This window comes from Megascapheus bottae, chromosome 6 (genome assembly GCF_031878675.1).
Source record: "Megascapheus bottae isolate mThoBot1 chromosome 6, mThoBot2.hap1, whole genome shotgun sequence".
NCBI lineage: Eukaryota > Metazoa > Chordata > Mammalia > Rodentia > Geomyidae > Megascapheus > Megascapheus bottae.
Genome location: NC_143514.1, coordinates 24,594,271 through 24,607,594, shown reverse-complemented (window position 1 = coordinate 24,607,594; position 13,324 = coordinate 24,594,271). Strand labels below are relative to the sequence as shown.

The following is a 13,324-nucleotide window of genomic DNA, read 5'->3' as shown; positions in this document are numbered from 1 at the left end:
ACAGAAACTTTGACTCTATCTAGAAACAAACAGATAACAAGAACTAGTCCAAAATATGTTTTTCTAATCTTTAAAACTAAGTTTAGACTCTTAAGATATATTCCACCTTTATCATGACAATGGACAGAACTAAGTAATAAAGCAAATGGGAGATAAATGGTAGGTACTAATCCAGGACAGCGTTTATCATTGATATGTGAAGTAAAAGATTTCTTTCATTGACTTCTGCCAAAGCAGAAATCTTTCTCTCCAGGGACTAATTCCTGCCACCCTTCTTATGGTTTCTTTCATCATAAACACTTAAATGCTTTTTAGCATTTGTTTGATGTTCAGAAAACCAAGTCTGCACTTATCACAAGTATACATGTTGCTCTGCCATTAATCGTAAGCATTCTGCCTCAAAATTCGAATAGATTTCTCAATTTGAAAAACACAGAAAACTGGCATTATTTTGTTCATTTGATTAGGCTTTAGTGAACAGATAACGCTATACAAATGTACAAAAATGCAGCACAGTGTGTGTGTGTGTGTTTTGTGAGAAAGGGTCAGTGAGCTTTATGAGATTCTTAAAAGGATTTGTGAAACACAGACAGTTGAGTTATAGCTAGGTCCAGGCCAGGTGTAGATAGCTGATGTCTGTAATCCTAGCTACTCAGGAGGCTGAGATCTGAGGGCTGGGGTTTGAATTAGCTTGGGCAGGAAAGGTTGTGAGATTCTTATCTCCAGCTACCCACATAATAAGCAGGAAATGGAGTGGCATCTCAAATGATAGAGTACCAGCCTTGAGTAAAAAATCTAAAGGACAACAATTAGACCTTAAGTTCAAACTTTAATACCAGCATCTGCTCCCTACCCTCAACATATTACTGCTTTGAAATAAATGAGATAAATAGTGAAACTGAATAATAGTTAAATATTGTCTATTAAATTTTTTTAAAAGAACCTACTGCGAATCATTCAAAAAGTTGTCTTGTATATAACACTGAAAAGAAAAATCAAAAGTAAGGGAAAATAGTCCCTCAAAAACTCCCTTAACCTTTGTCTTCTCCACCTGAGCACATAAGAGTGTTAGCAAGGAAGCACTTACTTGTTCACCACGAAGTCCTGGGAGCCCTGCGTGTCCTTTGAGACCCTGCAAGGAAAAGGGTGAAAATATACTAGAAAAGTGAACTTACTTACATTCACAAAATACTGAAACACGGGGACTAAGTTGCTCTATCGAAACTTTAAGTTCCCTTATCAATACAATATACTTCACACATATCTCTTTTCTATTGAATTTAACCAATTTAATTAATCAGCTCTTTATTAAATGATAAACTAATTTCCTATTGATTCTTTAAAGTATATTGAGTATTAATTGGGTATTTTATTATCAGTTTAAATGGTGTCTAAGTATTGAACTCACAACAACCCTGTGTAGGAATGCATGTGCACTGTTTGCTGAGGTCTGGGAAAAAGTTGGTTAGAGTTCAAAATGATGAGATAAAATGCCCATAGACATACTTGTTTGTAATTATCAAAAAGCTAAACCATCCTGAGTCAATTTGAATTAATTCAAACAACAGAGGATTCTCACAGATTTATCAAAAGAAGTCCCATAAAGCCATCTAGGAAATTGGTACCAATTCCAAGGAATGGAATCAAAATCAAATCTTAATGTCAATCACTAACACCAACTGTTATAAAAATAAACATCTTACAAAAGGCCATATAGGATGAGGCTAAATGAAAGGACCTCCAGGATATGGAAACAACAGCTATATAGTATGTGGTTGTTGTTTTTAATGTACTATTTCTCATCTCTTTTGTTGTCCCTTGGTTATTCTCATATTGTTACAGTATCTTACCTTGTTATCTGGTACATTGTATATACATTTATTTGTTTATTTAAAATATGAAAAGGAATGGGGGAAAACAAGATGAGGGGAGGGGTTGTGGTGAGGGAAATGGGGACAAAAACATAAGAAGGGGTATCAATGTATGTGAAGTAATGCTTCTTTTATCTGGCAACTACAACTGTAACCCCTCTATTAATTATAACAAATTAAAAAATAAATAAACATCTTTCCTGTAGAAAGATCTACTTGTAAGAGCAAAATGAATGTTGGTAAAAGGACAAGAAGAAAATAAATAAGACTTTGGAGCTTCTTTTGTATAGTTCTAATCAACTGTCAGAAAACGAACCTATTGCTTCTGGAGATTTTGGTACATATAAAACAAGAAAAAATGTAATTAAGGATCTTATGGAATTTTAAGCAAATATAACTCAAAAGCCTAAAATAAGCATAGTTGACACATATACAAATATTCCATTAACATATTATGATGAAAAATTATAAGATTTCCAAATGTAGAAACGAACTATCATACAAGATTAATGCCTGAAATTTGTCAGAACAGATGAGTTTGGATAATTAGGAAGGAAATTATTTGGCTAGACTGTATATTGGGCTTTAAGAGGTGATTAAGTATTTAAGAGGGATGGATGCTTTTCTTGTACCAGTGTTCTCTCTGAAAGGTTAGATGAGTTACCACAAGAGTAGAACATTATAAACAGTCTCTTTACATTTCTTCTTTCACATGTGTCCCTATAGCTCTTCTGCTTTCTATCATGAATAGTGGCAACAGAAAAGAGGCCCTCACCAGAAGCCCAGAAGACAAGCAGCACCAAACTCGTAAACTTCCTAGCCTCCAGAACATGAACCAAATGAAACCTCTTTTTCATCCATTTCCCAGTCTCAGATAATATAGCAACAACAACAACAAAAATGGACTAAGAAATCCAAGAAAAGATTTGAACTTCATAAATCATGGTATTATCAAAATTTTATGCTTTAGCATCAAATACATCAAGCATTTTCAGAAAAAAAGAAAATAAATATCCTCACACTACTAAGACAGTCATGTTGTTTCAAGGAGGCTGGAAATAAAAGCCCTCTGCAGGAAGAAGAGGATTAAAGAGCCAAGGGAGGAAGCATGTAAGTTGGAGACACAGTCTACTCTGAGTCTGTTTCTTTTTTATTTCAGAAAAGTGTTTATTTTTTTACTTGGCTTAATTTTTAACTCAAGTATAGTTACATGTTCTTTTGTTTCATCACTAATTATATTTCTGATCAGTATTTCTTTTCTCTCTAGTCTCCAGCAAAACAAATGAAGTGGTGGTGCAATTTCTTTGGATTACCTTCCCTAGAATTTTTAGACCACTGAAAGGTTCATGTTCATCATGGTATCTTATGCAGGCACAATTCCCTTTTAAAGTAATTTCATCTTTATGAAGAAAGCCTGATGACGTGGCAGCGCCTTGCACTATGAACTCTCCCCTATCTGACTTTAGCCAAAGGATGGCATTTCAACTAAGGGAAGACAATATAAACTTGGCCAGTGGCCAAACAGGCCACTTAGGAGAAAGAATTTTTGCATTAAAAAATGAGGTAGGTTAATCAAATTCCAACCGTTAAAAAAAAAGCCAGTAACAAGCAAGTGCTGGTAGCTCATACCTATAGTCCTAGCTACTCAGAAGGCTCAGAAGGCTCATAGCCAGCCCAAGCCAGAAAAGTCCATTAGACCCTTATCTCCAATTAATCATCAGAGAACCTGAAATGGAACTGTGGCTCAAAGTGGTAGAACCTTGAGCACAAAAAGCCCAGGTCCTGAGTTTTACCTCTCAACTGAAAATTAATAATCATAATCATAGTCATAATGGTAGTAGTATCTCATGTCTATAATCCTAGTTAGAAGGTAGACCAGTGTTCAAAGCCAGCCCAGGAAGAAGGAAAGTCTGTCAAGCACTGATATCCAATTAACCCCCAAAAAGCTAGAAATAGAACTGTGACACAATTGGTAGAATATTAACCTTGAGCAAAAAAGTAAGGCACAGCTTCTAGACCCCTGGTTCAAGCCCCATATTGACACATACAAAACAAAAACAACAATACTAAAAGAAAAAAAAAACAGTGACAACAGAAAAATTCACATACTAGCTGGGCACAGTGGCTCATGCCTGTAATCTTAGCTATTCAGGAGGCTAAAATCTGAGGATTAAGGTTCAAAGCCAGCTGGGGCACAAAAGGACCTGAAACTCTTATCCAATTAATCACTAGAAAACAGGAAGTGTGGCTTGGCTCAAGGGTAGTGTAGTAGCCTTGAGCTGAAGGGCTCAGGGACAGTGTCCAGGAGTTCAAACCCCATGACCAACAAAAAAAAAGAAAAGAAAAAAAAATAATTCATATACTTTGCAGTGGGTCTGAGGCAGCTGCAAAGATTTCCCAAGAACTGCCTGTAATTCTTCATATGGATTAATAAAAAAAATTTTCTTGTTTAAAAAAAGGTTTCCCAAGAAAAGATAAGTAGAAAGTAGAGACTTAGTGATGCCATATTAACATGCAAATACACATGGAAATTTACGGGTATGATTTAGCATTGATGGCTTACACCTGTAACTCTAGCTAGTCTGGAGGCTAAGATCTACGGATTATGGTTTGAAGCCAGCCCAAGCAAAAAAGTTCTTGAGACTCTTATCTCCAATTAACAACAACAACAACAAAGGCAGAAGCCATAAGTGGAGCTGTAGCTTACATGTTAAGAGAGCTAATATGCATGCATGCATGCATGCACACATACACACACACACACACACACACACACACACACACACACACACACATACGCACGCACAGATACCAAGGTATTTTAAGAAATAAAATTGTCAGATATCATTAAAAGGCAATGCAGAATGTAGGAGGTAATACTAATTACACATCCACAGACTCATGCTTGTAAGATACTCAGAGTGACTTGGAATCAGTGCCTTTCATGATTCCAAGTCATATTACAGTTCTATTTTTAGAATTCATGTGGTCCCCGTTTCCCTTAAGGCTGTAGAGAGGATTGAAATATTTGACTTTCTTCCTTAAGATGACCTAAGCCTCTGTGCTTTCCAGTCAAAAGGGCCTAAGTAAAACAATATGTTTCAGGGGGTGTTTTTAGTGCTAATAATATGAACAGACAGAGCACACTAAGTTTTAAGTCCAGTTTTGCCACTAGCAAGCCTTATTTTGATAGCCAGTATGTTCTTGTATTAAAAAAAAACTATTTCATTATTAGTAAAATATCTGATTCTTAGAATCTAGGCACAGATCACTATTTTCTTTGTGTTTAATTTAACCATCAAGTTAAAAAGCAAAGGCAAATATGAGATGATTTGGGCTTGGAAACCCAGAAAGAACTCAGAATCAATGTACAAAGGCTTAAAGATGAAATCCCCCCCCCCCCAAAAAAAAATACCTCCCTCTTATGGTACTAATTTGGGAGGTGCTTTAGGAGGTGGCACCTTAATTGGTGGAAATAGGCGAGTATGTCTTTGAATGTCCTACTGACTCCCTAGCTGCTCCTTGTTTCCTGTCTTCCATGAAGTGACATTGTCAGGTACCATAGGCCCAGATTCAATGGAAATAAGTACTATGGTCTGAAAATATAAAACTATGACATAGACCTAATAATTCCTTCAGTTGTTCCATCAAGAACTTTGGTCAAAAATACAAAGAAGTATGGGGACAGGAGTGTAGCTTCGTGGTAGAGTGCTCACCTAGCATGCATGATTTCTCAGGACCACATATACAGAAAAAGCCAGAAGTGGCACTGTGGCTCAAATGGCAATGCACTAGCCTTGAGCAAAATATGTCCAAGGACAGAGCCCAGGCCCTGAGACAGAGCTAGGCCCCAGGACTAGCAAAAAAAAATACAAAGAAGTAACTAATATAGGAGGAAACTCTGGGTTGAAAAAGAGGAAGAGGGTGGTTAAGTAAGAGACTAGTATGATGGTTTGCTTAATACATGGCTGTACATTAGATGAAAGTGGTAGAGTTAGAAAGAGAAAATATATTTCTCAAAAAGCTTAAACTTATTAAGTTACTTTTCTATTTAATTCAGTAAGGTATCCCCAACATCTAGAATGAAAGGTAGTTGTTAGATAACTCATGGAGAGACTTAATGAATGAATAAATATATACATTGGATAGAGAATTTCTTAGATGAAAAAAATTCTAAATACTTAATATTTTGTTTCTCTTCTCTCAAAATGGAAGATAATAAATTAATCCTATCTTTTGCTGTAATATTATTTTAACTGTAACATGAAAGAGTTATCAGTACTACTGCATAAAAACTGTCATTTATTTTCTAAATTTATGACTATAACCTTATTTATTTTATTCTAGGCATAAACCTTTGAAAAGCAAATGAATACATTTCTGGAAAAACTTCCAACATTCAAGATTTGGCACTACTCCAATCTAAGAACATCACATTTTATTTTGGAAAAATAGCCCCATATTTCAATCTTTCAAAAGTATTATTTGATTTATTATTTTATATTCCCATATAGAATATAAAGGTCCATAACTAGCAACATATATTATTTTCAATATGCATACTGAAAAAAATGAACTGAACACATTCCTTAAGGATGGCCAACAAGAAAATTTTACAAAATATTTCCTAACAGATTAGAAACCCATCACAATAAAATTGCCTTACTGGGAATTCCAATAATGAATAGGAAATGAAATCTAAGTTTTACATATAGGCTTATTTTTAATAATCCTTTGAACAATTTGGGCCCTTACAAATTTAGTAAATAGGTGACCACACAACTAGATCTTGTATAGAAAATGAGAAGAATAGGATAAGTCTCAAAATGATGCCCAGTGACAGATAACAGCCAATTTTGAGGAGATAGAAATTTCCAAAATCATAAGACTATATACTGAAATATCTTAACCCAAATGAAGTTATACTAACAAGGGAATTTTGCTCACATGAGCCAGTCTGAAGGAAATCCATAGATGTGTGTGTAGACAGTGGAAAGTTTTCAACATCTTTCATACCATACCACTTTGGTAACCATTGAGTTCTCTGTTGGAAGGTTCAGTACTGTATTGCCTCTCACTCAGAGTCCCTTCCATTCACAGACATGGCAGATGGTAGACATGGCAACTCTTAAGTAACAGCATTTGAATTAGAAGTTCAGTTCTACACAGGATTGGGAAACAAACCAAGGTAAAATCCTTCTGTCGAATTTGGCAGAAATGATGGGCTAGTGAAAGATAGTCTATAGAGCTAGCTGTAGAATAGCAGAATTCTCCATATTTATTTTCACACAAATTTATGATGGTATTTTTGCTTCTTTAAAATTTCACTTTGCTGGGCATGGTGGCTCGTGCCTATAATCCTAGCTACTCAAGAGGCTGAGATCTGAGGATCAAGGTTCAAAGTCAGCCTGGGCACAAAAGGACCAGAGACTCTTATCTCCAATTAACTCCTAGAAAACGGGAAGTAGAGTTTGCATCTCAGGCTGCACATGCATGGGGAGTGGGGTTAAGGGTTGGAGGGAGGGGAAGTGGAACAGTTGTGGAGCTTGAACTTAGGGCCTACATGCATCCCTGAGCATTTTTGCTTATGGCTACTGCTCTACCACTTGAGTCACAGCTCTTATTTTGGCTCTTTGGGGAAATTGGAGATAAAAGTCATAGACTTACCTGCCTGAGCTGGTTGTGAACCACATTCCTCAGACCTCAGCCTCCTGAGAAGTTAGACTTACAGATATAAACCACCAATACCCAGGTTCTGAGTACTTTTTAGAATGAATGATAAATTAAAATTCAATCTAGTTGATGTTTTCAGTTTCTTTCTCTTTTCCAATTATATATTGATAAGTACCATGAATATCCTTTGTTGTGAAAAGATTTTTCAAGATAATTAAAAAGATCTAAAGTACAAAGCCACCCTGATATAACAATTATGAACATTATAGTAGCTATTATATTCAGAAAAGTCCTCCGCTACAAAAAAATCAGTTTAAAAGTGTTTATATCTTATTTCATAATTGGTCACGGTTAGATCTTTATGCTGAGATGTGCTTTACAGCATAGTTTGGCTTGTCTCTTGAGCTTAGAAAAATCGCTTCAGCTGATTACATTGCTAATGTTCTCACAATGCAAAACAGCAGGTTTCTAGTTTTAATATAGCAACTGACATCTATTTATAAAACAATTTAAAAACCCATTTTGAATCCAAGCTCAGAATTGTAACTCTTGTTTTGTAGCCAATTCAACATGCACTTTGGATCCAATTTATCTGCTCTTTGGCAAAAGTTTAGATACTTAATGGGAAGTGAAAATACACTTTAGTTCTTAGGAAAGAAGAAAATGGATGAAGAGGTGAGGCAATACAGCCAGTCAATCCGGGGACATATACTGCTGGTTAAAAATGCTAATACTGATTTAAAAATAGGAATGAGGTCAGGAGTTAATAAGGAGAGGGGAGAGGAAGGCAAAGGAGAGATGGGAGGGAAAGAGCTGGGAGCAAGAGTGGCTCAACAGACTACAACAATATTAAATATAATGGAATATTTGTTTTTTTGGCCAGTCCTGGGGCTTGAACTCAGGGACTGAGCACGGTCTTTGGGCTTTCTCAAGGCTAGAACTCTACCTCTTGATCCATAACACCTTTTCTGGCTTTTTCTATGTATGTATGTGGTACCGAGAAATCAAACCCCAGTCTTCATGCATGCTAGGAAATTACACTGTATCAATTTAAAATACAGGTGCATTAACTCTTTTCTCACAAAATTCACTGAACTTGAAGTGAAATGGACAGCAGACTTAAAGTCAGTTTTAATACAATTTTGTTCCTCAGTCTTCAGTAACTGTGACCGAGCAATTCTGTTAACTTCTCTGAGCGTATCTTAGTTCTCTCACGAAACAAATAACTCCAGTTGTTGTATTGCACTGAAGAATCCATGTAACACTTTGGTAAAAACTGCAAATATGGAGACTGGGATTATCTAAGATACAGGTGATGTGAGCCATTATTCTAAATTCTGGCACATATGGATTTTGTGAATTAATAACTATGAATATGAAATAAATTATATAAAAATAACCTGATTAATTCAATATAAATTAGCTATATTTACCATATTCTGCACTTTTCCTCCCAGAAAAAACTACCAGAACAGTATGACAAGCTTATGTCGAACCCATTTCTATATGCATATAAAAGTTAGACCTACATATATATAAAGCATGACTGAAATGTCTCAATTCTGGCAGATGAAGAACTAGCTTAAATTTATGTGGAATCCTTATGAACTTTTTGTGAAATACTTATTTTTCAAAAATCTATTAAAAGGAAGCAAGATGGCGCCAAAACAATAGGGTCCGAGCCTAGCTCTCTCGCACAAAAAGCGAGATTCAGGGAATCCATGAGCCAACTATCTTAAGAAATCAACTACAAATTCAAGAAGCAACAGAGAAGTACACAAACTGGAAAAGAAACCCAGATAAAGTTTATATCCAACTTTCTCAAAGAAAGCGAAACGCAAGGACCCCTCCCCCACACCTTGCTGCCGGCTCCAAGCCCCGAAAGCGGCAGCAGAGGACACCAGGCCGGGAAGCCCAGAAGTCCAGTGAGTGGCAGAATCCAGACATAGGAACCCACATAGACCGGGCAGAATCCAGACATAGGAACCCACACAGACCAGGCGAGGACAGCACAGACAGCAAGATGGACACCAGAGGGGAGGCAAACGATGCTCCAACCTGGCAGAGCAGCTCACAGTCAAGCCCCAATGAGTAAGTAATCCAGTGGGTTCCTCCAAACCCATTGGGAAAGCAGAGCTGGTGGCCAGCGACAGAACTTAACCCAGACCCCTCCACCCTGCCCAAGAAAGACTGGCAAGTTCAGGGGGCAAGGAATTCAGAATCCTGTCCCTTCCCCTAATAGCCCCCTCCCTCAGGCCATTGACTAGAGGCTGACCCAGCACCCCACCAAAGAGGGCAGAGGTGTCCCAGCTCCCACCTGCTCAACAGCCTCCTCTCCCAGGCCACTGAAACTGGAGACTGAGGGGCGTTGAGACCCTGCCTTCCAACAGCGGGTGGGGTGTGTGAGTCTATGAGCCAGCATCTGACCAAACCAAATCTCCAGCAAGACAGCAAGGGGCCCCCCCATCGAGTCACCGAAAAACTCTCAGCCAAAGTGGCTGAAACACAGCAGGGAACTGAAGGACAGACCGGCAGGGCCTAGCTTGCCCTCAGCTAGCTAGAAAGGCTCAGCTCCACCCTCGGAGCCCACATCCTCTGTAGGGCCCCGCCCCTGGGAACAGGGCCTCAAGCTAGCCACTAGATGAAGACTCACTAGAGCTCCCAAACCACAGGACCTCAGCCGGGCCCTAGCCCAGGGAACAGACACTGGACTAGCCCAGGCCTCAACTCCACCCCATGGCCGAAGCCCCCAAACTGTGGGGCCACTGATTGGGCTAGCTGAGAGCTAGCTGTGCAGTGGCACACAGCCTTTGGGAATGGGCTGACACACCTGTAAAAGCTGAAAACTCCAACCCAGTCAGCAAGGGAACTAATTTGGCTGAGAACCATACCTATACACAGAATCCCAGAACCACCAGCCCCAAACCAAGTAAAGACCTCCACCTACCGTCCACAGAGCAAACCTATAACAACAGTCTCAGTGGAAATTCCAACAACAAATCACGAAATATATAAATAATCAAAGTCCCACACAAAGCCCAAAAGGAAACAAGAGTAAAGGGACGAGGGAGATGTCACCACCCAAAGAAATAACAACTGATGAGAGAGGAAACATGACCCTATTCAAGGAGATGATTGCGGACATGATTAAACAGATCAAAGCAGAATTCTGAAAACAATTCCAGGAACATAAGCAAGAAATTACCAATGAGCTCCTTGATCTCAAAAGAAAAATAGAAAAAAATTATACTTCCCTAGAGAAAAAGATTAATACCGTCAGAGCAGACATGATCAGCTCAGTGTTCACAATGCAAACAAAAATGGAAGCATTAAGCAACAGATTGACTGAGATGGAGAATAGGACATCAGGAATGGAAGATAAAACACAAGAGCTGGAACAGAGAATCATTACTCTGGAGAAATCAGTCAGAATTCACCAAAGAGAACTCCCGGACCTGGCAGACACAGCCAAGAATTCTAATCTTCGTATAATAGGAATCCTAGAAGGGGAGAATAAGGGAATGCAACCCTTATTCACCAAGATCATAGCAGAGAACTTCCCAAACCTCAAGAGGGAAAATACCACATTACTGAAGGCTTCAGAACTCCAAGCAGGCAAGATCCTAGAAGGAACTTGTCTAGATACATCATAGTAATAACATTAGACCGGAATACTAAGGAGCTGATCTTAAATGCCGAAAAACAAAGAAGGAGCTATACTACAATGGGAAAAAATTAGAATAACTGCAGACCGCTCCATGCAAACTCTAAATGCAAGAAAACTTGGAAAAACAGCATTCAGGCTCTGAAGACCAACAAATGCCAACCCAGATTGATATATCCAGCAAAACTGGTATTTATATCTGAGGGAGAAACAAGAATATTTCATTCAAAAGAGAAGCTATATGAATACGTGCACACTAAACCAGCATTACAAAAAATATTAAATAATCAAGAACATATTGCAGAACAGCAAGAACTCCCATCAAGAAGCTATCACCTATAAATCACTAAACACAAAGGGGGAAAAAAGAGAAAGAAATCCAGATGTAAAAATAAATAATGACAAAGGACACTAACCACTTCTCCATAATTTCCCTAAATGTGAATGGGCTGAACAACCCAATCAAAAGACATGGAACAGCAGACCCATCAATTAAGAAACAAGACCCATCAATATGTTGCCTCCAAGAGACCTTCCTCACTGCCAAAGACAGAAACCAACTTCAAGTGAAAGAATGGAAAAAAATTTTCCACTCCAATGCACCATGCAAAAAAAGCAGGAGGGGCAATCTTAATCTCTGACAAAATTAACTTCTCAGTAAAATCAGTACATAAAGATAAAGATGGCCACTACATATTAGCAAAGGGTACAATTCATAACCAGAATATTACAGTTATAAACATTTAGTCCCCCAACATGGGAGCACCTAAAGCAAACTCTCTTAGAATTACAGAACAAGATAGACTCAAACACAGTCATAGTGGGAGACTTCAATACACCACTTTCACCAAATGACAGGTCAACTCAACAAAAGTTAAGCAAAGACACCAGGGACTAAAATGACACCATAGCCCAGCTGGGCTTAACAGATATATAGAGCCTTCCATCCAGTGGCAAAACTTTATACATTTTTCTCAGCAGCACATGGAATATACTCCAAAATAGATTATATAATAGTTCATACAGAAAACTTTAGCAGATACAAAAGGACTGATATATCTCATGCATTTTATCTGATCACATTGGAATCAGACTAGTTCTGATCAACAAAGGGTACAAAACATTCAAGCACTTGGAAGCTGAACAACGCACTTCTCAATAACTCCTGGGCAACAGAACAAATCAAAGAAGAAATTAAAAACTTTCTTGAATGTAATAAGAATCAAGATACATCACAAAATAACTTATGGGACACAGCAAAGGCAGTTCTAAGGAGCAAATTTATTGCACTAGGAGCCCGTATTAAAAAAGACAGAAGAAGAGCATGTAAATAACCTAAAGAAGAAATTGAAGCACTTAAAGGAACAAGAAAAAATTAATTCTAAACAACTAGAAGACAAATAACAAAAATAAAATCAGATATATTAGACATTGAAATAAGATCCACTATACATGAAATTAAAAATCAAAACGTTGGATTTTTGAAAGAGTCAACAAAATTGACAGACTCCTGACAAGATTAATCAAAAAAAGGAGAGGGGAGACTCAAATAAACAAGATTAGAGAACCTACGGGAACAATCACAACCAATATCGAAGAAATTCAGTCCATTATGAATAAGTACTACTAGGGCCTATATTCAAAGAAATAGGAAAATCTAGTAGAAATGGATGACTTCTTAAATAAATATAGGTTACCCACATTGAACAATGGTGTGGTAAAGAAACTGAACAAACCAATTTCTTGCAATGAAATAGCGGAAGCAATCAGGGAAATGCCAACCAAAAAGAGCCCAGGTCCAGACGGTTTCATTGCAGAATTCTACAAGACTTTTAAAGATGAAGTAATGCCTATCCTGTTGAAACTCTTCTGAGAAATAGAAGCAGAAGGAGCAATACCAAACTCATTTTATGACGCTAATATTGCACTTATCCCCAAACCAGGGAAAGATCCAACAACAAAAAAAGAGGACTAAAGACCTATCTCTCTAATGAACACAGATGCAAAACTCCTCAATAAAATAGTAGCCAACAGAATCCAGAAACAAATTTTAAAAAGTATACACTATGATCAAGTAGGCTTCATCCCACAGATGCAAGGCTGGTTTAACATTCAC

At 37.7% G+C, this 13,324-nt stretch overlaps 1 protein-coding gene across 1 annotated transcript in view; it reads right to left on the bottom strand.

Annotated features, from left to right (window-relative positions):
- Positions 1–13,324, bottom strand: part of Col24a1 (collagen type XXIV alpha 1 chain) — a 247,900-nt gene that overhangs the window by 189,563 nt on the left and 45,013 nt on the right. The window contains exon 9 of the mRNA XM_090333967.1: positions 1,088–1,132. Within this exon, the coding sequence (XP_090190093.1) occupies positions 1,088–1,132 (45 nt within the window). The remainder of the gene's footprint in view (positions 1–1,087; positions 1,133–13,324) is intronic.